Genomic DNA, 26,768 nt, shown 5'->3' with positions numbered 1-26,768 from the left:
GGTTCACAAAACTGCTGAAGTCTTTTGTTCTAAGATTCACTCAACAACTAGACAAACCCCATATCCGTGCTGATCCACCTGACACTGGTGGATGTGCAATTCCGTGGAGGAGGGCAGGGGTGAATGAGAGAGTGGTTCAAGACTTTGCCCATGTTTGGCTGTCTGCCACCTGAGAGCAATGCTCAGCTCTTCCTCACCCAGCTGAGCTCAGTGACAGGAGGGCTCCTGTTCCCCCTCTGAGGGGGCACACTCAAGGAATGGCCCATTTCTACCAGAGACTGTGGCTTCTACGTGTTTCTCCTTCATTCTAGATTCAATTTCTGTCTCTCACACATGGACAACCAGTAGCTGAGGACAAGAAGAACCCCAGGGTTTCAAGGGAACAGGATAGGGAGGGAGTCAGCAGGAACAATAATAACTTGGGAGCTGGCCAGATGCAGACTTAAAGAATGTGAAAACTCTCCTAAACCTCAGAGGTCCAATTTTTTCCACCTATACCAAAGAGTTCAAGAGGTAAGTAAGTGATTTGGCCAGGGTCTAGACCCCAGTCCTGGTTACCCCAAGACTTCCTCCCTTAGTCTTCCACATTCTGGTTATAGATTCTGTCAGGACCGTGCCCCTCAGCTACAAGGCCACAGGCACCACTTGTGCCCCCAGATGCCCAGAATCATGCTAAGCCCTCTGTAGCGAGAAGCTCGTGGAGTCTGCAGCCTCGCTGGGAAGAGACTAGAGCAGTGTCAAACCTGAGCTCACTTTAGAATTAATTGGAGAGCTAGTTAAAACAGGCTGCCCCTCTAGGTCTGGGGAGGCGCCTGAGGAGCTGCATTGCTAATAGCTTTCAGGTGTGGCTGATGAGAACCAGTGGACCAGAAGTCAACCGAAAAGAGAGAAAGAATAGAAACTGAGTAAAAACAACAATAACAATAACAAAAACATAGGAAGGACTTGAGGGGGGAGGTGTCCTTGCTCTCTAGAGCCAGTAATGAACTCCAGGGGCTGGCCCTCAGGAGGGTCTTTCTCTTCCACCCTGACTACAGGCTTATCTATAAGTTTTCCAGAAGCCTTTAAGTCCCACCTCCCTCCCTGCTGAGAAGCTCTGGCCTATAGGGCTGAAACAGGGCGTAATAGTGTTATGGGGGGTATAGCTAGTCAAAAGTACAGTGCCAGCTGAGGACAGGGACTGTGAGTTCTTCACCTGTGCACAACTGCACGACTACTCAGGTGCAGGGAACAACAATAATGGGGCTTATTTAACAGACAGGGCATGATGGACGGCACCGGACACTGGATCCAAGAGCAACGGCACAGCACTGGGAGATGGTACCAGACATCCAAAAGCTCTCAAAAGGTGATCGGGACACAGAGTGGGCAGTAAAATGCCCACCACCCACTGCCACTTGCACTGTCCTCAAGTCATGATACCAAGGAGGGTAGTCTCTGGTTTCAAAACAAAAACCTCCACTTAGATTTGATTCCTTAGAGCTACTGCTAAAAAAAGAAAGAGAGAAAGAAAGAAAGAAAAGCCCAGATCTGGGTTTTCTTCCAATAGCCCTCTTTTCCAATTTCTGTTTCTCAGGACGTTGGGCTGCACGGCTGCCTGCCTCCCATGAGGCCTGGGGGCTTATGTTCCTAAGGCCATGAGGAGAAAGTCTTGGACGGGTTGTGGCCACCTCCCTCTGTCTTCCCTGCACACTCCAGGGGTGCCCTGGTGACCCAAGGCCACTGACATGCAGAGAGAGGTGTGTGTGTGGTGGGGGGGGCACCTTTCAAAAGGATGGGTGGGTGGATTAAAAACTCCATAGCTCAGAGTGACTCAGCTCCTCTTTCAAGTTCTCCTGAATCATCAGGGCATATGGACATGTTCCCATGATCATTGATTCTGAATACAGGTCACTGAGTTCTGAGTTGGGGTTTGAATGGATCAGTATAGAGGTGAGCCACATATGGAGGGGTGAGTATGGAAACCCGCGAGTGGCCCTCTTTTCCAAACCCACACCCCGTGTCACGGGTTTCCTTTCGCTGTGGAAAAACCAAGGCATAGATGGTAAGTCCAGGGTCCCAGTGCTGTTCAAGCAACAACAGTATTTGGGAGGAAAAGGGAGATTGGCCAAGGCAAAGGCAGGGAACAAAAACCCACCGTCTAGAGTTGAAAGGCCAGAGGGGCAGGCCAGGGCACGGGCAGCTGGGGCTGTGTTCTCACTGCCCACAATTTCCCCCAAGACCTCTCGAGCTGCCCAGTGTCCTGTGGAGAACTCACCCACCGCTTTGTCAAGCTTCTCAGGCTCTGGCTGACTCTGCGGGGGAGAGACTGACACCATGTTTGAGGCAAATACAAACCAAGTCACTCAAATGTACAGATTTCTGCCTACTTTGGTGGTGGTTGTGAAGGCCAGAAAAGGAAAACAGAAACCTCAGTGAATGCATTTTCTGACCCAAAAGTCTGAAGATGTTTCCAAAAGGCCTAGGTAGAGTCTGGGATTTAGTGGTCTCTCATCTTTTCCCTTTATTCCAGCCCTGGTGGTGGGGGAAAAGGAGGGGCTGCCTTAGGCCCCCCACAGGCCCTATGACCCCCATCAGTCCCTCCCAGAAGAGCCTTATGTGGTGGTATTTTTCCCTGGAGAGAAGGTGGGTGAGGCCCTGGATGTGTTTCCCAAAGCCACAGGGAAAGGGGAGGCTGCTGATTCAACACAGCCGCTTCCTGGAACGGCAGGCCCAGTTGGCAAACGAGCGGTATTTTTCCAAGGTGACCCAGACCTGTTACAACATTCTTGCTCTATCCCCATCAGACCTTCCTGTAAGTCAAACCAGAGTTGCCCAAACCATGCATTCCTGAGCAGTCAAGCACGGGAGAGTCCAGACACAGGGTTTCTAGCATGCCTTAATCCTCCTCTCGCAGCCTGGGGTCCAGCCCCAGCCCCTAGACTTCCTTGGAGGGCCCAGGGGGCTGTCAGCCTGGCATTGGAGTCACATGGACACAGGCAGGCAGCTCTGGGTCATCTGGGAAGTGCATGACTGGCCTGATTACCCTAACAGGCTCTCAGCTGAGAAAGGAGCGGAGCCCTGAGCTCGCTTTGTCCTGCCTTTGACAAAGACCTTTTCTCTGCTCCCTTGCCCTGCTCCTCTGCCCAGCTCTCCTGCTGGTCTGAACAGAAACCTACCACGTTCACACCGAATCCGTCTTGGCTTATTCTCAGAAACACGGAAGCACCCCTGCCTGACCCTGCTGTCTGCTTTTGGCCACTTGTGCCCATTTCACCCACTCTCCACCCATGTCTGACACCAGCAATCTGTTTCTGTGTAAGTTCAGGTTTTTTCAGGTTTCATAAAAAAGTGACATCATACAATATTTGTCTTTGACTTATTTCACTTAGCATAATGCCCTCAGGGTCCATCCATGTCACAAATGGTAAGATTTCCTTCCATTTTATTGGAGCAATTATTATTTTTAATGACTGAATTACATTCGCACGCATATGTGAGTGTGTGTTATGTGTGTGACATCCTTATTCACTCATCTGTCAATGGATACTGAACTTTCCATGTCTTGGTGTAAAGTCCAGGAATGGACACAGTGCAGGTTTTCTAGGATCCCATGCAGACCGGGTAAAGGAGGTGTCAGAGTCCTCAGTGGCTTTTGCAGGTTTTTTATTTAGATTACCAGGTACACGGCAGGCAGGGGCGCTGGGGGGCTCCCAACCCCCAGCAAGTCTTCACTCTGGGCTCTCCGACCTTCTCTCACATTCTCTCTGCTCTCCTCTTAGCTCTGCTTCTCTCTCGGCTTCTGCTGCTGCTGGCGTCCCCATGACGCCGCCCTTAAAAACCCAGTCTCAGCCCAGGTGAATCCCATCTACCTATGCCCACACCCTACTCCAGGCGCCCGCCATCAGGCATGCATTCAGGACGGCAAGGATCCATCATCTATCCTGATGGCGGGAGGGCAGAAAAGCCTGACATGTTCCTTACCCTACACTTGGCTATGGCAAACACACTGCCCTGAACATGAGATTGCAGATATATATGCAAGATAGCGATTTTGTTTCCTCCAGAAAAACACCCCAAAGTGGGATTCCTGGATCATATGGTGTTTAATTTCCTGAGGACCCTCCATACTCTTTTTCATTGTGGCTGTATTAATTTATACTCCCACTAACAGTGTACACACACGTTCCCTTTTCTCCACATCCTCCCCAGCAATTGTTATCTCTTGCCTTTGATGATAATCATTCTAACAGGTGTGAGGTGTTATCTTACTGTGGTTTTGATTTGCATTTCCCTAAGGATTAGTGATGTTGAGCACATTTTTCTGTACCTACTGGTGATTTGTATGTGTTTGGGAATATGTTTATTAGGATCCCCTGTATATTTAAGAAATCTGATTCTTTTCTACTAAGTTGTGTGAGTTTTTTACATAATTTGATCTTTGCCCAATTCCTGGCAAATATATATTTTTCATGGCTCTTTCTATTATCTTTTTTCTACTAACTTTTGCCTTTAGAACTTTGTTCTTTTTCCAGTTTTTTTTTTTTTTAAAGATTTATTTATTTATTTATGCAAGCACTGGGTACAGTCAGAAGCGCGGGAGGGTGAGAGAATTCACCAGAGCCAGAGCGGGGAGCAGAGCAGGCAGAAGGACCGAAGTACACTGCTGAGGGGAGCAGCAGGCGGCAGGAGAGGTCCGCGCGCCATGTGGGACCCTCTTCCGGTGTCCGGGGAGCAGCCGGGGATCGAACTGGAGCTGCAGAGGCTGCGGGCAGCCTCACAACCCAGCGCTCAACCGCTGCGCCACCGGGGAGGCCCTCTTTTTCCAGTTTAAAGTAAGGTTATTTACTTGAGATCTTTCTTGTTTCTTAAAGTAGGCCTTTATCTCTATGAAAGTCCCTCTTGGAAACATATTTGCTTCAATCTATGTTTCAATGTATTTCCATTTTCTTTTGTTTCAAGGCATTTTTTGATTTCTCTGTTCCATTGGTTATTCAGAAACATGTTGTTTAACTCCACATATTTGTGAATTTTCCAGTTTTCTTCTTGCAGTCGATTTCTTGTTTCATACCATTGTCATTAGAAAAGATTTTTGATGTGATTTCAATCTTTATAAACGTAGACTTGTTTTGTGCCCTAATGCATAATCTATGCTGGAGATTATTCCATATTCACTTGAGAAGAATGTGTTTTGTTGCTTTTGTCTAACATGTTTAAGCCCAATATTTCTTTTTAATTTCTGTCCCAATGTATCTATTGATGAAAGTGGGGTAATGAAGTTCCCTACTATTAACTACACAGTTAATCTATTTTCCTTTAGATATGTTAATAATTGCCTACATGTTCCTATGTTGGTACACAAACATTTACAAATGTTATAGCCTCCTATTGATCAAATCTTTTATAATCATACAACAGCTTTTTTGTCTCTTGTTAGTCTTTCTGTTAAAGTCACTTTTGTCTGATAGAATATACTATTGCAGCTTTCTTTTGTTTTCCATTTGAATGGAATATTTTTTTCCAGACTGTCACTTTCAGTTTGTATGTGTCCTTAAAGCTGAACTGAGTCTCAAATATGAAAGCAGCATATAGTTGGATCTTAGTGTTTGCTTGCTTTTCATCCATTAGATCACTATTTGTCTTTGATTCAAGAATAAAATCCATTTACATTTAAAGTAATTATTGATAAGTATAGACTTACTGTCATTATGTTTTCTGGTTGTGTTGCAATTTCTTTTTTCCGTCTCTTGTTCTCTTCCTTTGTGATTTGGTGATTTTCTGTAGTATGTTTAGATTCCTTTATCTTTTGTGTGTTTACCATATGTTGAGTTTTTGCCTTGTGATTACCGCGAAGCTTACATAAAGTAGCTTATATTTAATTACAGTCTGCTTTAAATTGATAATATAAAATTTGAATATATTCTAAAGTTAGACATTTCTATGCTTCCCATATTGTATGTGTTTGATTTCACAATTCACATTCTTAAATCTTGTATATCCATTAACAAATTATTGTAGTAAGACTATTTTTACTCCTTTTTTACCTTTTAAACTTCATAGCAGATTTATAAGAGATTAACATACCAACATTACAACACTAGTTGATTCTGAATTTAACCATACATTTCCTTTTACCTGTGAAATTTATACTTTAATATGTTTTCCTGTTACTAATTAGCACATTTTCACTTCAGCTTAAAGAAGTCTCTTTAACATTTCTTATAAGGTTGGTAATGAACATCTTTAGCTTTTGCTTGTCTTGGAAAATAATTTTCCTCTCTCCTTGAATTCTGAATGACAACGTTGTCAGAGTATTCTTGGTTGGTAGTTTTTTTTTTCTCCCCCAGCACTCTGAATATAATATGCCACTCCCTTCTGGACTGCAAAACTTCCTTTTGAACAATTTGCTGATAGTCTCATGGCATGGAGGTTGGGGGTCTGAGGGATGATGACAGGTTCTCTTGTATGTAACAAATTGTTTTGCTCTTGCTATATCTAAGATTATCTACTTCCCTTTAACTTTTGAGAATTGAATTATAATGTCTTGGTGTGAATCTCTTTCAAGTCATCTTATTTGGAATTCTTAGGATTCCCAGATACATATATTTCCTTACCCATGTTTAAGTTTGCTGTTCCTTCTCCACCTCATGTATTCATTGTGCTGTTGAGCCTTTCATGTCAGTGAATTCTTCACCTCTTTGATTTATTACTTTCATACATTTTCCATCTCTTTGTTTTTATCACTTTGCTCATATACTGCTCCTTCACATTGGAGGGTATATTTATGACTATTATATTGAATTCTTCATTAGGTAATTTGTTTACCTATAAAAAGTTATTTATCTCCTTTTCAGTAAGGCCCTTTTCTGGAATTTTATCTTGTTCTTTTGTTTAGAAAATATTCTTATTTGTTTATTTTCCTTGGCACTCTGTGTTGGTTTCTATGCATTTGACAAAATATCCATCTTTCCTAGTCTTGTTTTTTTAAAGGTTTATTTTTTTAAAGATTTATTTATTTATTCATTCATTCATTCATTCATTCATTTATACAAGAACTGGGGTACAGCCCAGATCCGCGGGAGGGTGAGAGGTGAAATACACTGCTTAGGGCAGCAGCGGGCGAGACATGAGAGGTATGCTCACCATGTGGGTTGCTCTGAGGCCGGTGGGGATCGAACCGGCACTGCAGAGGCTGCGGACAGCTTCACAGCACTGCGCTCAACAGCATGTGCCACCAGGGGAGCCCCCATCATTCCTAGTCTTGAAGGAGTGATTTCATGTAGGAGATGAGACTTATTTTTAACTCTGCCTTAACTCTTTGTTGTCCTCAAACCTTTGTGATTTTCCAATCTCAACTATTAGGAACCACTATTGGGTGGCTACGATATACCTGTCAATGTCAGCAAAGGGGGAGGACCTCTGTCAACATCTGGATATAGGCTGATGAGAAACCAGACCCTAGGGTAGCAGCATTTAAAAGATTCTAATATACATCTTTTGCGGGGAAGATGGGAGATGGGTATTCTGTCTGTTCCCCTGAATTCTGTCCTGGGGACGACAGACAACTCACAACCATTTCTTAGCTTGGTACTGTCCTATTGAACCTGTAAACACAGTCCCATGGCCACCAGAAGCATGATATCAAGGGATGGGTCCTCTAGACAGTAATCACAAAAGCTAAGACACCAAATATATACACAAACTACTTTCTTAGTGACATTGGTGACTTGCATTGGGTCAGAGGGAAAGCATGAAGATGGTATGCTGCAGCCTCCCCCATCTCTGGTCAGTACAGCATTTGGCCCTTAGAAGTGTATAAAATTAGAAGCCTGTTCCTTAGGCAGGAGTTTTAGATCTCTTTCAACTGGGAAATGGAAAAACGGGGCATTTCATTCTCCTGTTTCTGCACTGTGTCCTGGGGGGGCTGGTTTGGGGAGTCTATGGGGCCTGTTTTTTAGTTCATTATACTGTTATGGATATAAGCCCCGTTGGCTTTCAGAACTAGGTGTTTTGGGGGCCCCACCTCTTAAGTTGGAGTACCAGATGGTGGATCCAAACCTTTCACTCTTAAGGGAAAATCTCCCTCCTGTTTGTGTAGAATCACACTAGGTGTGGGATTTAGAGTGATTATGTCCTACTCTCCTACTTGTTTTAATGGCATTTTTTTTCTAGTTCACTCAGAGTCTATGAGTCACTCAACTTGTTTTGGATTTCTATCAGAGCAAGTTCTATATGTAGCTACAGATTTGGAGTGTCCATGGGAAGAGAGGGTTTTGGGAGCCTCCTTTAGCACCATCTTGATCTTTTCTGTCTCACCCATAATTTTCTCAAATCTTAATCCAATATACTGTTTTCAAATGGTAGAGTAACTCACTCGTGGCATTTCTTAATGGCTGTAGTTTTCCCCACTGGGGGAAAGAAGACTACAAGAGAATGGAAACTGATGCCACTACTTGCTGGTTATCTGTTCTCTTCTACCACTCCTATACTCCTGGAAACCTTCTGCTGCTTTCTATACTTGTCCTTCAGGGGAGAATGAATTCCTTGCTAGCCCTAGGGGGATAAGTCATAATTTGTTTAATACTTAGATTCCAAGTCACTGGTTCTATATATTCTAATTGTACCTTGGAAACATCTGGGGTGCCTTAAAAATCCCACCAATCTAATACAAAGTAAAAAGCAAAATCGACAGGCAACTATAAACCAGAGACACACTACGGTGGGGTAGGGCGGGGAGAGGAAGGATTAGGGTCAAAAAAAGGGGGGTGCAATTGTATGGGGATTATAACCAAAATGAAAATGCTTACATTGTGCAAAAATGAAAAATGATGTAAGAATTATATAAAATAAAATATTAAAAATAATAATAAAATAGCAAATGTAAAAAAAAATATTCCCACCAATCCCACCTTGGATGTCAGGGCTTCCCCAGGAGCTATAGCTTGGCTTCCATATCCCTTGTCAAGTTTTATCTATATTGGTCAATGGGATATGAGGCTGGGAATCTAACCTTGGGAGTTGTCTGGTATGCCCTAAGGCGAAGGAACTTTAGTTAGTGATCTGTGGACACTATCTCATTTGATTGCCACACTACCCTCTGAGCTAGTTAACAGGCTGATTTTCATTATCACCCCCATTTTATAGACAAGGAAATTATGATTCAAATAAGTTTTAATACATCCTTTCCCATAGCCACATTTAGCAGAATAGAAGCACAGCCAGGATAAAACCAGCTCAGCCAGGCTCTCAAGACCATGATTTTCTCATTATTCCCAGGGGTATTCTGGTAGGCTGTCAAAAAACAAAAGCAAAACCCTGATTTGTAGCATTTGCTAATTTCATGGTATAAATTCTCCTATTGAGGCCAATTTTAAGCTACCATTGTGAGCTCCCTGGACCCCACCTTGGGAAGAGATGTGTGTAATCAGTTTTTTTGTGCACCAGCTCCAGCAAGCTGCTAAAAAAAGGGGCCAGTGCTCAAACCCAGTGTTTGATGCTAAAAATCACATTTCTCCCCAGCCTTCCAAACAGCTTTCTTTCAACAAGTATTTTTCTGGAGCAGATCTTTAGGTTGGAGTTCTGCATTGTTGGGAAGATATTTAGCTCTTGTTCCTGGAAGGCAGAATAAGGATGATGAGAGGGACAAACAAGTATGGGTGAACGTCAGAGATTTCCTCATGCCTACTAATGATGCAGACGGGAGTCCCGAGGACTATTTATCATTCTGCATGAGGATCAGCCAAGAGTGCCTTTACCATTTGCTTTGTCTCTTTGCCATCTGAGCAGTTATGCATTTTCTGCACACTTGCTGAACCCCATGGCAATGCTGAACACAGGTGCTTGACTGTGTGGTACGGTGAAAAAGCAAGGGCCTGGGCATGTGGCCAGTGGAAACATTAAGGTGAGCCAACTCCAGCCCTGCCCCAGTGGGCCAGGGAAGCAGCACAATTACAATGTGTTTGCAAAACTCATTTCAGACTGTAGTATGATATTTCCTTGGGATTAGAAGACACTGCTCTGTGATCATGCAGTCTGACCTCCTGTCCATCATCCAAGGGTTGTGGACTGTTTGGAGATTTCCAGTGAATTCCTTCCCACTCAAGAACGTTGACTGCAGATTTGAGTATCTTGTGGAAAATTGTTCATTTTTATGTTAAAACAAATTCCACAGCCCCGGTTATAGTCTGACATGGCCCTACTTCTAATCTTAAGTGCTGGAAATTACCAGAAAGTAGTCCCTCCCCTTATGGTAGGGATGTTAGTCAGGATGGACTAGGCTATGCTGTAGTAACAAACTGCCACTATAATCTCAGTGGCATTAAACACCAATACAAATAATAATTTGCTGCTTGTGCAAAATGTTCATTCAGGGTTGTCTGAGGATTCAGTTCATGCTGACCACTTAGGGACCAGGCTGTCAGAGCCCAGCCATTATTGCTCCACCTGGTCATTTATTGTAGTTTTAAAAGTCTCTAGCAGCCCTGAGGTTTTCTGGCTTGCACGTGTTACACATCATTCTGCTCTTAACTTAACTCATTGTCTAGGATTATTCGTGTGGCTGCACCTGCCCATTCACTCAGCCACCGATGGACTCTTTCTACATGTCCAGGAGACAGAGAGCTGGAAATATTAGGAGAGTAGCCTTAATGGCCACAATAGCTCTTTGTGTGTTTATACTGTGGTTGTGATGTCATCCACCTTTTCTTTTCAAGTTGATGGCCAGTTTACTTACTAGATGCTGTGTTCTGTGCTTGTTACTCCCTTCATCACTCAGTTCCCTTTCCTTTACATACGATCGAGTTTTGTATCTCTGTGTGTTGGTGTCTAGATCCGAGTTCAGCTTCCCAGGTACAGTCTAATTATGGCACAGTTCAGAGGGACTCATTGTCCCCATGGGAGATACCTCAGTTGGAACTCTAGAGTCTAAGATTACGTGTCTATTTGGGGGCGGCAGTAGCAGTGCTCTGATGCTGTTTGTCGATTAGCCTGTAATGCAAGGATGGTGGGAGTTGTTCCGTTGTGGTGTTCCCATCCCTTGGGGAAAAGTCTGATCAATCCTAATATTTGCTAGATGAATATATATATTGAATTTACTCTTTGCCTCTGCCTAAATTTTTAGTTGCACTGTCAAGTCCTATCACTTCTGTCTTTTCTTGATATAATTAGCTTTTTCAAGCACAAGCAGAAGTTATATTTATTTTTTAAATTTATTCTAGCATAGAGCTGTTCAGTATTATTTCTGGAATCCCAAAGTATGTGTCTGACATCAACTTCGATTGTATCACTCAGCAGTACATATTCAAAATGCCTACATTGTGCAAGGTGCCATGTTATAACCCTCTAGATTAGGATGTACATCACACAAATGTAGGTTTCTTTGGATATTTCTTCACTCTAGTTTTTCCAGCCAAGAGAACATGCCTGGCATACAGTTGGTGCTCAACAAGCATGAGTTTAACAAGTGACTGGATCTTTAAGCTCCAGTTTTCTCTATTGTATCAGAATGACTAGGGAGGGGGGGTGGTTACATTTTGAAAACAAGGTGGCATTTTGTCTCATTGTCTGATTTTTGTGTTTGGTCATGATGTTGCGTGTTGGGAATTTAAATAAGATTAAAGGAAGATGTGAAAGTTGTCTGCTAATTTTAGGGGAGCAGTGGTTACCCAAGGTTATAAAACACTATTCTAGATTTATACTAATCTGTTAATCACCATACTTTGGGTACCATTGTTTACCAAATCCAGCTTGGTCCCAGGGAATTGCAACTCTGTCATGTATGTGGTCGAAGCTCAGATATGTGAAGTTCACCACATATTCCTAATCAATGTAGTAGCCATCAAGAACCAAAATTAGACTTTCCTGACTTATGAAGCCCTGTGCAGACTTAATGACCAATGCCCCTTCCCATGCTCACAAGTTACTGCTTCATTAAGTCTGTTCTGCTATTTAGCTTGTGCTCATCTGAATGCTTTATATAACCTCTTTACCTATCCCAGGCCACAATTCATTTTATTAATGACCACTGTAACCTTTTCATTTTGAATCATTTTCTTTGAGGAAAAAACTGGGGTAGAGTTGAGAAATTCACAAATGCTTTATAATTAGTGCTAGAAGGGAGTTTGTCCTGGTGATCTTGTGCAATTCTTCATTTCAGAAAGCCTTTTCCTCTCCATATATGAACAAGCATGAGAAATATGAAAGTCAACAAGATTTGAGATATCAGAATGCGGTTTTCAGGACAGGTGATATCTGAGGACTGAAGGGCACTTTCCGTGGAGGGGAACAGGAAGGATGTGCAGGTGAGACAGGGTGTGAGGGCTGTGCAGAGAGGGACAAGGAGGAAATTCAAGTGATGGCGCTGTGTGTGCAGAGAGTAGTTTGGGGCTGGTGTCTAATGTTCAAACCTCTGCTCACTCTTAGTCATGAGAGCACAATCTTGGAAGAATTTTAGGGACCATCCAGGTTACTCTGATACTGTCGGGTCAAATGACAGCTAGACTAGCCCTGGCTTCTGATTTGAAATGTCTTGGGCCTCCCCTGGTGGCTCAGCAGTTGAGCGCTGGGCTGAGAAGCTGCCCGCAGCCTGTGTAGTCCCACATGGTGCGGCAGGCCTCTCCTGCCTCGCCCGCTGCTCCCCTCAGCAGCCTGTTTCGTCAGTCTTCCTGTTCTGTTTCCCGCTCTGGCTCTGGTGAATTCTCTCACCCTCCGGCGCTTCTGACTGTACCCAGTGCTTGTATAAATAAATAAATAAATATTTTTTTTAAAAAAAGAAATGTCTTGAGAGAGTTTCTTATCTCAATCTCCACAACCCACTTGAATGTCTGACTATACCCGGTGCCTGCATAATCATCACTTTGCCTAGACTCTTCTGTTATGGTCCCAGCCCCTAGAAGAAGGAAGTCTCTGTGAGTTAAGAACTGACAGGTGGCACGAAAAGAAGGTTGCATATAGACAGGGGTCTCTGGTTCAGTTTCTAGCCAGCAGACACAGGACTATCGTGGTCTCCAGTTTTACTAGAATACTTATTCAGTTTTCTTAAGAAGAAAGAAGCCCTGGGTTCTCCCACTGGCCTCAATTCCTCAAGTATCCAGGACTCACTGAGCCTCTTGAGCACCTGCCCTGTCTCTGAATTGTTCCATCCCACACTGAGGCACAGAAGGGCTCCACCAGGTAGCAGTGGTAAGATGTGCTTCCTGGGCCTCCCCTGGTGGCGCAGGCAGTTGAGCACCGCGCTCTGAAGCTGTCCGCAGCCTCTGCAGCACTGGTTTGATCCCCGCCGGCCGGCCGGTGAGGGTCCCACATGGTGCAGCAGGCTCTCCTGTCTCACCCGCTGCTCCCCTCAGCAGTGTATTTCGTCAGTCTGCCTGTTCTGTTCCCCGCTCTGTCTCTGGTGAATCCTCTCACCCTCCCATGCATCTGGCCTGTACCCCAGTTCTTGTATAAATAAATAATCTTTAACAACAACAACAAAAAAGATGTGCTTCCTCTGTTGTTTGGTGAGGAGTTAAACATACCTGCTGGCTAAATCCAGAACAAAACAATTCCTAAAAGGCTTGAGAGAAGAACCTTTCAGGGGAAACTATGGCTATATCTTCGCCTCTCCTTTTCTGATGAACTGGGGTGTGAAGCTTGCACTGAATGGACTGGGACAAAATCCAAAAGATAGTGTGGGGAGTGGTGAGAGGGGTATGGAGTTCCAAGCTTAACTGATCCTGCATGTCAATCAGGGCAGGCTGGGCTTAATACATCCTAGGAGAAATTTTGAAAAGAGTGCCCTGAGAAATGTTTGCAGTCAATTTCTTAGAAAAGTAAAACTCCTCCAACTTGGAGCTGGCAGAGCATCCCCCTCAGGTGAGAAAGGCGGCATAAAGAACACGGTGTCCCACCCTGACCATTTTCTGGCAGGTATCACTTGCAACCTTCCCCCTGCCCTCTGGAATAGCTGACAGTAGTAACAACTAACATAGCTGAACATTTTCTACAACCCAGGCCTGTGGTAAGTGCCTGACATAGGCAATCACGGCTAATCCCTGCAGTGATAGCACCAAGCAGACAGGTGCCATTCCCATATCCAGTTCACCGTTGAGAATGTGGCGATCCCTGAGGGTGACTACCTGTCCTCAGCAGCGGACAGTAGGTGGCAGATGCAGGGTGAGGTCTGCACTGTACTCGGGCCCCCTGTGACCTCTCGCCTCTCAGAGCTGAGGTGGCAGTGCAAGCACTATGGCTGCTCTCGTGGGTAGCCTTAGTGGTTTATGCAGCTGCTACATTCCCCAGATGCCTGGGGAAGAGGCAGCTATACAAGGGAAAGGAGCTGCTGTTTATATGCAAATCAAGATTTTATGACATCTCGGGTGGCTGGAAAACTAGCTATAGCATGGCTGGGGCTCTGAGAAGCAAATGCTGGAGGAAGGGAGAACAGAGCCTGTGTGCTGCACGGGGGCATGAGGAGTGGGAGGTAGGGGGAAGGGAGCGGAGGTGATTAGGGGGCAGGGACAGGATGAAGCTGAGAGTGGCACCCTTGGTTTTGGTTCCAATTCAAGCCAGGAAGGCAAGGAGACTGTGTAGTCTCATTTACAACTGCACTCTGACCCGCTCTCAATTCAGGGCAATCTATGACCACAGGGCTCATTTCGACTGTGAAGTCTAAGGCTGTGTCTAAGTCTTATCCTCAGATGACGTCAAAGGAGAAGTTATGGGACTCGGTGTGACTAAGCAGGGGCAATCGCAGTGTGCTATCTAGTCACTTTAAGTCAACACGGCCTGATGAGGCAGTCAGGTCGGTCAAGCCTGGAAAGAAAGGCATAGGGCTTTACGGCACTGGCCTGTGAAATGGTCACAGCAAATTCAGGGCTAGAATATTTGCAAGGCAACACGTACCCAATTAAGATCAACAAATGATAAACAGGGAGTTTTTATTTTTGCTCATTTCTTTGCTGCCAAGTCACTTCAGCTCTGTAGCTGTAAACACACAGCAATGGGTAGGCCCTGGACTAAGTGTTCCCTCCTTGGTGATGCCACTTGAGGCGGGGGCATGAGGGGTGGAGGAGAGGAGTAGGCTGTGAGGAAGTAACTGCAGCAACAACAACAAAGAAAACCTCCTTTAGGAAAAAAGAGAAAAGGACTAGAACCCCCTCCCCCAAGGCTTAGAGGTTACCATAAGGCTTCAGATAGATTTATAGGATCCAGTGTACCCAAACTATTTCCTTCTTCTTGGGAGGCCCAAGTCCAGCTTGCTTCACTCTGGCCTGCCTAGTCCCCTTAAGGGGGGTTGGAAGTGCCAGGCGCTTGACATGCAAATCCCATAATCTCACTGCTGATGTCTCTACAGACAGTGACTAATACTGTCCTGCCCTGTTGGCATTTTATCTTGTGCGCCTGCAAATCTTAGTTTCTACCCTTTTTTATTTACAAAATCTGACAAAAGTAAGAAAAATAGAATTGACTTTAATAGAATCTCACCAAATTAGGCTAAACAGAGACTCTGGAATTAAACTGTCTGGTCCAAACCTACTGTTGTAGTTGTGTGATTTGGAACAAGTTAATTTCTCTATACCTCGGTTTTCCACATTTTTACAATGAAGGATATTGAATGAGTAAAAACCTCTGAAGTACTTGGAACACGGCCTCACACATGATAAGAATGCAACAAATGTTAGCCATTATTAAGTGAAACATTTGCAGTCAAAGCCTGACGAGAAGCTTAGCGCAAACCCTTTGTAGTCATTCTCCTTTCCAGTATTCAAGACCATCTGCCCTAGTTTAGTCATCTAGGTTAGCACGGGATGGCTTGGGGAGTAGGAGGTGTGGGGGTCAGGATTAGGACTGGTTGGGAAGGAAGACAGGGTGACAAGGTCTAAGGATTTCTCAAGATTCCTTATCAAAGAGGCAAGATGGTCCTAAAAGAAGGAAGGATCAGTGTGACCTCATCTTGACCTCCATGCTACCCGCTGATCTCAGGGAACTGGCCAGACCCTGCTGATGGAATGGCTTGCCAGTCTGCCAAGGAAGAGCAGGAGGGCAGCCTTGTGAGCCTCAGAAGATGCAGAGTTTAGGAGATGATGGAAAATGGAAGGCAGAGCTCTACCCCAGAGATGGAGACTCTTTGGGTAACAGGTCTGTACCTCCTCTCTCCTCACATATAAAAGAGGGACAAGGAAGGGGCACTAGAAATCCTATCATAGTAAAATTGCTGGTCATCAGATAGTCTGTTAGATATGGAGTTACCTGAAAAGAATGGACTTAACCCTAACTGGGGGCCTGGATGGCGAGCTTCAGACAGACTGTGAAGATGGAAGCTGCTGAGTGATTATACAGCCTCATCAAAGCAAACATTTGGATCCACTGCAGGGTGATGGTGATGGATTTTCTAAATGAACAGAGGTGTACTTTATTCTTCGTGGTTTTTTGCCAGTGTGGAGTGAACCATGTCAATTAGCAAATCAACCCCAAAGAGAACAGAAGACCTCAGGAGCCAAGTGGCTCCAAAGGTCAAAAAGCCTGAACAATCTCTCCTTTTCCGGAAGTCTGTAGGATTAGAGCCTTGAAAGATTTAGACTCCAGATCTACTGCTTACTGAGTCCCAAACCTTTGGGCAGCCAACTTGGTTATAAATAAAATGTACCACAGCCTGCCCACTGGACGTCTGGTGGAAGGGTATTGTGATGGGGGAGTGCCAGTCACAGAGGTGAGAGAGCCAGAGTTAAACACGTGCACAAGGGGGCTCCCTGGGGCTCTGTGCACGCCAGTCACTTTTCACCTTGGAATGCAGAAAAGAACCCCTGACAGAGACTGACACGACTGGCTAGTCCCCAGGCCTGCTGTGTCGTGGAGGGAGGCCAGCCAATGTGAGCAAAGTCATGAGGTGTGATCACCCCACTCCTGGGAGAGGTAAGCAAGCAGCAAGCACCTCTTCATGCTCTCTCTTCCTTTGCTATGGCATCCTTGGGAGCTACAAGAAGAAGAGGGCCAGCGGACACGAACTATATGTGAATGAGAAACATGTCTAGCCACTGAAATTTTCAGGCTCAGTTTGTTGCAGTAATGCTTAGCTGTCACTGTCCTGGGTTGGAACAGAAGTTTTGGTCAGTACAAGACAAGCGAAGTCCAGTCAGGGGATACACACAGAAAGGTATGCCAACCTTTCCTCTCTGGAATTTGCTTTAAGTCAACAGTTCTACCCATTCTGCTCAAAGCTTTTAATTTCATTATATACTCTTCCAGTGGGGTGGGAAAAATTCTTCTAGACAACCAGTTCCTTTTGCTACAAAATGCATTTATTGCCAGCCAGTTAAAATCCTCCCTCTGCATATATGGGTACATATTATACAGTCTCTCCATGTTAAATGTACTGCTTACAAGAGCAATGTATTTTTAAAATGCATACCAAACAAGTATCTTTGTCTCTTTTAACATATAACTTAAATAACTGCTAACGTATAAGCTGTCAGTCTGGTCACTGAAACGAATGGCATGTGACTCTTGGCTGATGAGCCCAGAGCAGAGGGACACCCCACGAGGAGCTCCCCTGATCCCAGGAGAAGAGTTCCTCCTGGTCGCCTGCTGGTTGTGCGGATAGAGACTGTGTGGCAGTGAATCTTCTGTGGAAAGTTAAGTGCAGACAAAGAAGTATGACCTGGGCAACATGGAGAGGCATTTCACAGAATGCAAACACCGTTCCAGTACATTAATGGATCCTACGTGGAAAGCTGTGAGAACACAAATCTGTTTACACTTGGTATTGTGGCACCTTCTTACCGGGCACTCAATAAATATCTGTCAATGAAAGAGGAATAAGAGAACAAGCAATAGCAGTCGTCCTGGTGTCCAACATCTGTTTTCAAGACTGGGCTTGAAGATGAGTTTTGTGGATACCATTTTTTGTTTCTTCGGCATAAATCATTCTACTTGGCCAACCATCTGTTTCCTTATCTGTAAATTCTTCATGAGTGTTTAGAGACATCCTGCAGTACTACATGTATTGGGGCCCATTGACTTACAGGAGAGCACAGAAAGATCCATACAAAGTTTTGATTGTCTCTTTAGTAAAAAGCCTGTTTGGCTCAGAATTTCTAGAATCTAGTTTTGTTCTTCACATCTTTCTTCTATCCTTTTGGTGCCTGTCAATATCCTAAGTCAGAAACGCCTAGGTTGAGCAGTACATTCCTTCATGAAGTCTCACTTCGGTATCAACTATTTCCAGTGCCATGCTGCTCAAGATTTGAAATAGTTGATGTCATGAAGTTCTGTCCTTCAGAGTTTTCCATCTGCTCCCTGAAGGTAAGGGTCTTGTTCTAAGGCTGATGTTCGGGAGTTCCCCGCAAAGGAAAATCTCTGGCCCCTTTTGATTCTCATAACACCTCTCATTCCTCATAAGGCTATGGTTGTAATTCTGGAGACACAAAGGAAAAGTTTCTAAACTCATCCTGGTTAATCATAGGGAGATGTCCCTCATCAATGGGAGTTAAGACTGGCTCTTCCTTTATGAAGTCAGGGTCAAAGTTACTGACATCTTCTCGGGATTTCTGTAAAAAAGAAAACAAGGGTCACACTTTCTGTAAGACTTAGCCCATTCCAGTGAGTTCGGAGAACTTCTTTGCAGCTTGTTCAGAAGCTTCTATTTTCTTAGAGTTATGAGTAAACGGCATGTTTTCATAATTCTGCATTGCGAATTATTATGGAATCTGGTAACCAACAATTCACTAGTTCCACAAAAATCCTGTAGAGCAGGCCAGCCACAGACTGAAGACGAAGGCTCTGGTCAGCTGCAGCAGCCAGCTCGCTCACCCTTGACACTCTACACTCACTGTCAGTAGAGGCTGAGTTTACACTTGCCCCACCTGTTGTTCATATCCAGGTTGACATGACTGAAGAGGTTTTCTGAAACACTTCTTGGAAACCCTGAGTTTAGGAAACAAGTCGCTCCCAATTTACTCACCAGATTCCTGACACTGTCTGGCAAAGCTTTCCCTAATCCCAGAAGAGCTGGCAAGGGGGTTCCAATGGAAGGAAATGGCTTTACAATAGGCTTTTACCGGCACCTAATGTCCAACCTCGCAGGCGAAGATGGGCCAGGCTAGCTGTATGGGAGTGCTGCTTGCTTTACATCTGTAGATGCTAATGCTGAAAAGATCACTTCTGCCAGTGTCATGCAGCTCTTCCTTCTCTTGCCTCAGTGAAGGATACTTCACTCTCCATCTCTGCTGTACCCATTGGCCCCCTAACTCTGGGTCTGCTGTCAGACCAGCTTCTCTGGCCTCCCAGTGTGGATCTCTTGACTCAGAGATGAGAAGGGGCTCAACTCTCAGACCGTGATCACCATCAGGAAAGTGACCCCACTAGGCTGCCTCATGGGAAGAGGTGCCAGGAACATGCAGTCGTCTGAGCTCTGTGCTGCAGCAGCTGTGACCTGTGCTCTCCAAGCCCAGGAGTCAGGCTCCGTGAGATGAGTAACAGTTCATGCCCTTTCTCTACTTTCCCGGAGGCTTGGGGGAAAGCTCCCTAAGAAGTGTGAAGAAATTGGTCAGGAACAATGAATTCTGTTAGCCAAACTCTTTTGGGAAAAAGTAGAAAGTTGCAGGCCTCTCAGACCCCAGGAAATTTTAACTTAGTGTAGAAAGTTGCAGGCCTCTCAGACCCCAGGAAATTTTAACTTAGTGTAGAAAGTTGCAGGCCTCTCAGACCCCAGGAAATTTTAACTTAAGGGAGGACGGGGCCAGGGTGAGCGAGAGGTGAAGACTGCGAGAGTAAACTGAGCACATGGAGAGATGCTGCCTCAGCAGCCAGCAGAGAGGCTGCCCTGCAAAGGGTCAGGCTGAACTTTTGGTGGGGAACACTGCAACATTTTAAGAAAGAGGGGAGTGTTGGGATGGATTAGACACTTACGATTCTGGGTCTGAAAGGTGGTTCCAGTTGGCGATGGTTCAGTTGAGTCCAGTCGATTTCCTTGAAGAAAGGATGTCTCAGGATGGCATGCTCACCGCCCTGACTCAGGCTGCCCAAGCGCATGGTGGGGTTTTTGGTCATGAACTGAGAGGGGGAAACAGAGGCAATCACTCAGTTATACACAGTGTGTCACAAGATGGAAGGCTTCTGCTCTGGCAGAGAAGTAGTGTGAAGTTTTCTGGCTGGTCTTGCTTAACTTGCTGCATTTTCCAACTAGGGGTACGCGGCCAACATGAATCACCCCTCAAGGGCCGCAACTGCCCGTGTTGTCTTTCTGGCCTTCCCCACTTCCGCTTTAGACGTGGCCTCTCTAATAAAGCAGAAGGATCTAGTTCTCTTTTCTGTAAATACCACGTATGTTCCTTTGCTTTCTTAAAGACACCCTTTATGAAACAGTGTGTCGTTCTCCAACTCTGCAGTTGGAGAATGTTGACATCTTAGGAGCCAGAGCACTTTGAGGAACAACAGGGCCGTTTTCTGAGCCATCTGACTAGCCAGTCAGGATTCCTAACAACGCAGAGAGCAGCATGCAAATCATTATTCTGAAGATGGGTGAGAAGCAGCATCACTGGTGACTATTTACTTCAGTGTTTGGCAATAGGGAAAACTAAGTTGACCACTTTTGTTTGTTCTTTCACACAACAAAGATAACCTAATTTTAGGTGAAATGTTTTGCAAGATCCTTCTTTCTCTGCACCCTTTCATTTTGAAATGTTTAATGACTAAGACTCTGTAAACTACCAAAAAATTAAAATAAACACTGCCACATATTCAAACAATCTGTGTATATAAATTCTCTATAATCATTTGGGGAATTTCCCTGGGACTGAGCTCCAATCAAGATGTTTTGGGTTAACTTCACTTTTACAAAATGGTCAATAAAGATTTTCTGCTCACATCATCGCAAGGACTATTCCAGGATAATTCACTTTCCATGGCCAGAATGTGATTTTCAATTTCAAAGACATTCAATTTAATTTCCCATTTATCAATAGAAAGTTCCCTTGGAGAAAAAAAAGTTTTATTTGGGTTTTCATTTCAAATCAAGTTACATTTAAACAAATTTCCAACAACTTATAGTCTCCAAAGCCCCTTTGCTATGCTGTGTTCATAGAAATTACTTTGGAGCAGAATTTCCAGATTAAAAGAAATCTTGTTGAAGGTGCAGGCATGAAAAAAGAGCACAGAGTTTAGAGGTGACCACATGCCACCCAGGGGCCAGAGTGGCAAAGCCTCCATTATTGCTTCAAATGAAAATGATCCTGTGGAGGAAGTGGGAAAACCCCCCCTAAGCAAATCTAAGAGGCTATACCTCATAAAATGCTTAAACAAAACAAGGCTTCAAAGGGAAGTTAATGAATAATGAAGACACAATGGGGTCATTAAACTTCTCTCTCCTTTTGACAAGGAGTGAAAGACCATAGGGGGTGCAGGATTGGAGGTGGAGCTGAACATAAATAGAACATTCAGAGCTACAGAGGTCCCACTCCAGTCACATACAGTGGTCAACACAGATTTAGAAACAACACATTTCATAGATGAGTGAGTTCTGTAAGTGCTCATCATCTCTGCTGCTTGGGCTCTCTCTAGAGAAGCCTGTGCAACTCAGAAGAGGGGAAAACATATATATATATATATATATTTTAAAGATTTATTTATGCATACAAGAACTTGGCCAGAGGTATTCACCTGAGACAGAGTGGTGAGAGGATTCACCTGAGACAGAGTGGGGAGCAAAACAGGCAGACTGACCGAAGTACACTGCTGAGAGGCGCAGTGGGCGAGACAGGAGAGGTCTGCTGCGCCATGTGGGTAGCTCCCTGGCTGAGGATCAAACTCGTGCTGCAAGGGCTGCCAATAGCTTCATAGGTTGCATCTTAATCCCTTGTGCCACCAGGGAGGCCCAGGGAAAATATATATTTTTTTAAAAAAGGAGATTCTCTCCTTCGGAAAGTCAATGGGACACAATTCCTGATGGAATAGCAGTGTGCAGGTTAAATGCTAATTAACAAAAACCAATGCTGCAAAAACTAAGGATATAAGGATGGCAGAACAGGCCCAGATGGCTTGTGGGAAATTCCCAAGCCTGCCAATGATGTGAGCAGAGGACATCTTGTGAATGTGTGGGTACAACTTGTTCTTCTGAACAAGAGGAATAGTTGTAGGGCTCTGGATGCCAGGGTGGCAGAAGCCCTGGTGTCCAAGAGACCTTGCCCGTTCTTCTTGGCCCTTGGCACTGAATCTAAGCTTCCAAGGGGCACTGAGGAAAGGCTTGTCCAAAGAAAAGCTCAAATCACAGCTGTTCCTTTTTTAAAAACTGCATCCCTGGAAATGGAGACAGCTAGTGAAATAACCCTTTCACTAGCTTTGATACTTTTTCTTAAGTCCTGATAAATCCTTTAAGTTTGTTTTGACTTCTATTTTATTGTGGTAAGATATATTCAATATATAACATAAAATTTGCCATTTTAATCATTTTAATTGTAGATTTGGCTTAAAACATATTATTTTACAATCATCACCATAACAAAATAATGTATTTATATTTTTGACTATAGTTCTGAAGCTCTACATTCCATTCCATGATTACATATTCTTATAACTAGAACTTTGTATACCTCCACCACCAGCAGCCACCAACTTGTTCTCTCTCTTTTTTTAATGGGTTTTGGTTGGTTGTTTGCTTATTAGATTCCACATATAAGTGAAATGGTATGATATATCTTTCTCGGGATTTATTTCACTTAGTATTGAGATACCCACAATGTCCATCTATGTTGTCACAGATGGAAGCTGAAATCCATTCTTTTTCATGCAATTGTAATGGAATTTTTTAAAAATTTCTTTCAGATAGTTTGTTGTTATTGTAGAGAAGTACAAATACCTTTTGTATATTGATTTCGTACTCCACAGCTTCACTGAGTTTATTAGATCTAACAGTTTTCAGTGGAATCTTTTGGGTTTTCTCTGTATGAAATCATGTCATCCACAGTGACAGTTTTATTTCTTTCAGTTTGCATGCCCTTTATTTAATTTTCCTGCCTAATTGCTCTGGTAAAGGAATTCAAATACTACGTTGAATAAAAGTGGAAGAATGAGCATACTTGTCTCATTCCTGATCTTACAGGAAAAAGCTTCCACCTCCTCATTGTGGGATGTGATGTTAGATGTAGACTTGCCATATGGTCTTTATTATGTTGAGGTACATTTCAATCTATACCCATTTTGTGGAGGATTTTTTTAATCACATACAGGTTGAATTTTGTAAAATGCTTTTTTTCTGTATGTATTGAGAACTAGCATTTTTATTCATTTTACTAATATAGTATATAACATTGATTCATGGATGTTGAGTTATCGTTTCATCTCCTGGAGTAAGTCCCACTTGATCATGGTGTATGATCCTCTTAATGTATTGTTGAATTTGGTTTGATAATATTTTGTTAGATGCAAAATCGTATGTTCATCAGTGATACTTATCTGTAATTTCCTTTTTTGTGATGTCCTTGCCTGGTTTTGGTAACAGGGTAATGATGACCTCATAAAATTAGTTTGGAAGCATTCCCTCCTCTAATTTTTCAGAAGAATGGAGAAGGACAGGAATTAAATCTTCTTTGAACATTTGACAGACTTGCCCAGGAAAGCTGTCTGGCCCTGGACTTTGTTTGTTGAGCGGTTTTTGATTACTGAGTCAATCCCCTTATTAGTAATTAGTCTGCAGAGATTTTCTATTTTTTCATGATTCAATCTGGAAAGATTGTATGATTCTAAGTATTTATACATTTCTTCTAGTCCAATTTGTTGGTGTGTAGATGTTCATAGTAATTTCTTTCTGCTTTCGTGTCCATTCTTTTTTTTAGTTAAAGGCTCATTTCTATTTTTTTCAAAGCTTTAGTTTTTAGTTTCACTGATTTTTTTTTTTTTAGTCTCACATTTATTTCTATTCTGATTTTTATTCCTTCCTTCTATATACTTTGGTGTGTGTCCTTTTATTCTAATAGCTTTAGGTATAAAGTTAGATTATTTGAGTTTTGTCTTGCTTCCTAAGATGATGGTTCTACAAATTACTTTTGCTACATCCCCTTTTCATATTTGAAAGTATTAATTTCTTAATATAAGCATATCATAAATTACATAAAAATATTTAATTATAAAAAGAGGTATTTTAAAATTTCTTCTTTGATTTCTTTGTTGACCCAATAGTAGTATGTTGTATAGTCCTCACAAATTTGTGATTTTTGCAGTGGTCATTTTATAATTGATTTCTAGTTTTATAACACTGTGGTCAGAAAACATGTTTGTTTTTAATCTTCTTAAATTTTTTGAGACTTTTATGGTTTATTGTGATCCACCCCACACATTCTTCCATGTGTGAAGAATGTATATTCTCTTTTTCGGTTGGGATGTTCCATCAAGACTACTTGGTCTAAAGTGTCCTTGTTTCCTTGTTGATTTTTCCTGTAGGTTATTTATCCACTGATGTTAGTAAGGCATTACAGTCCCCTACTTCTATTGTATTACTGAGTTTTAATGTTTTCAGCCCCTCAGATACAGACATCCACCATTTGAAAAAATGTTTATTTCAATTTTCAAAGGCCAACTATATGCAAGACAGCACATGAGGTTTTCTGGAGATACCCAGATAAGGACAGTATTTCCCCTGATCAACAGATGGCGGGGATTGGTGGAGAGGGTGGTAGAAGGAAAGCAAGTATTATTTTTTGTACACCATGGCTGAATGACATGAAAGGAGGCAAAGCAAAGTGTGTGTGTGTGTGTGTGGAGGGGGGGAGACTGGGCAAATGCACCGGGGCAAGAAGGCGAGCAACAATCTCAACAAAGAGATGGTATTTGGTGAGAGAGGTGGTAGATCAATATAATTAAAGTAGGTATGAAGGAACAACAGTCGTGCCTGACAAATGCACACAAGCATTTATTTGTTTGTAGAGGAGAACAGAGCATGGATATGGGGGTAGCCAGAAGAATCCCTCAAAAGTGTATGAAGAGACAAATGAAAAGTGTGATGTCATGATTCAGGAGATGACCTAGGCAGTGTGGTGAGCGAGTTTCTAGTGGAGAGGTCAGCGAATGGTGGCAGAGATTGGTGTTCACCAAGATCAGTGAACAGTTAGGAGGTTGACACAATAGCTAAGAAGACATGACAATTCAGAAACTAGAAGAGTTTCTGGTTAGTTGGAGGGAGAAGTTGAGAGTTAGTCCTAGAATGCTTATAGGAAGAATGAACACAAGTCACGCTACCTGAAGCTGGGATAAAGGAATAGGAGTGAGAACAGGGCACAGGGTCTTCTCTGGCTGTTAAGTGGTGGTGTTGGTTAATGGAGACAGGTAACAAAAGAGGGCAACAGATTATCATTGGTAGTACTAGTACAACAGTGAGGTGGCAAGAGCAGTAACAGCAGTGCAGAAACACCTTGTTTTATCACAGATACTGTGCTTTTTTTTACAAGACCCTCCACGGGCAAAAAGGTTGTAACTTGCCAAGGGCACAGATAAAGTTAGTATTTTTTTGCCAAAGGCACATATAAAGTTAGCAACATTTTTAAATTAAGGAATATGAATTAGTCATAATGGCATATCACACTTAATAGACTACATTATAGCATAATCATAACTTCTATATGTACCAGGAAACCAAAAAATTTGTGACTTGCTTTATTGAGATACTTGCTAGACTGCAGTGGTATGGAACTGAACCCGCACTATCTCTGAAGTGTATGACTGTCAGGGAATGAAAACAAAACAAATTCTAATGTTTCCTGAGATTGGGGGGGTGGAGGGGAGTAATGAGCTCAGCTTTGCATCACGGTGTGTAGACATTCACATGGAGATGACCAGCCCATGTAAACCTGGGGCGCAGGTCAAGGTTAGACATCTAACTCAGAGACATCAGCATTTGGTGACAAGGTGAGAAGAAGCTGCAAGGGGAGGTAAGACTGCCGAGAAACAGGGCTGAGACCAGCACAGGCACATTTGGCCTACATAGTGTATTATAAATTTATTTCATTTACTTGTTAAGAAAGTCACGTTTTTCAACTTTCTTGGAAAATGATATTCTGGAGCACTGGGCCTGCCCAGTTGCTGAGCAGCAGCTGCCTCTCTGCGGGCTTAGGCCCTGGCAGTCATGTGTCCCATCCCTCCAGGGCCTCCTGACATCATGAGAAGAAAGCCAGAGTGGCAGAAGGAAGGGCTCATGAAGAAGACAGGAGGATAAGTATGTTGAACCGGGACAGGGACTATACCAAGGAGGAGGAGGGGGCCATCGGCAGTACTAAGGAAGTGAAATGTTTGGGTGACAACCCCTTTTCCAGAGAGGGAAGAGGGGAGTTAGGGAACATTAAACATTAGTCCAGGTCTGAAATCATTCATAGTGCAATGGGTGGAGATGTGTAGGGTAGGGGGGGCAGATGGTGCTTGCTGCCTAGGCCAGGCCTCTCCTTAAACACCCGCTTCCTGCTATTGTGAATGGTGATGGCATGATCCTTTTGCAGAAGATAGCCTCTACTTGCCACCGTACCTACTGGGATCCACATGCTAAACAAGCTAGTGACAGTGCAGTTTAGAGCCATCATTTGTCCATGTCTAAAGTCACACTGGAAACTTGCTTCACCTCAATTGACCTTCTTCCTGACTCTGGTCCAAAGGAGGAAGTCAGCCAAGGAGAAAAATAAAGTGATTTCATGATAGATTCTGGATACATTTACTGAAGGAAACAGAATGTTTTCTAGAGTCAATAAAAGTACTTTATAGATGGCAAAGTAAGAGTGAGGAGGTCAGGGTGGAAAATTTGATTCTATCCCAAAATAAGACTCAAGTAAACTGGCAAG

At 43.4% G+C, this 26,768-nt stretch overlaps 2 protein-coding genes across 2 annotated transcripts in view; both read right to left on the bottom strand.

The window, feature by feature from the left end:
- HIF1A (hypoxia inducible factor 1 subunit alpha) overlaps nt 1–26,768 on the bottom strand; it is a 203,761-nt gene that overhangs the window by 165,050 nt on the left and 11,943 nt on the right. The gene's annotated exons all lie outside the window — the stretch shown is intronic.
- The window catches only part of PRKCH (protein kinase C eta), a 205,355-nt gene continuing 195,803 nt past the window's right edge, over nt 17,217–26,768 (bottom strand). Inside the window, exons 13-14 of the mRNA XM_037503471.2 lie at nt 19,864–20,007; nt 17,217–18,503 (exon numbers count right to left, since the gene is read on the bottom strand). Of these exons, the coding sequence (XP_037359368.2) occupies nt 18,357–18,503; nt 19,864–20,007 (291 nt within the window). The 3' untranslated portion in view covers nt 17,217–18,356. The remainder of the gene's footprint in view (nt 18,504–19,863; nt 20,008–26,768) is intronic.

The sequence above is a fragment of the Talpa occidentalis genome, unplaced genomic scaffold (genome assembly GCF_014898055.3).
Source record: "Talpa occidentalis isolate TD23 unplaced genomic scaffold, MPIMG_talOcc4v2.1 talOcc4.11, whole genome shotgun sequence".
Taxonomy (NCBI): Eukaryota; Metazoa; Chordata; class Mammalia; order Eulipotyphla; family Talpidae; genus Talpa; species Talpa occidentalis.
Note: the sequence above shows the minus strand (reverse complement) of the source record. Positions and strands in the feature narration are given on the sequence as shown.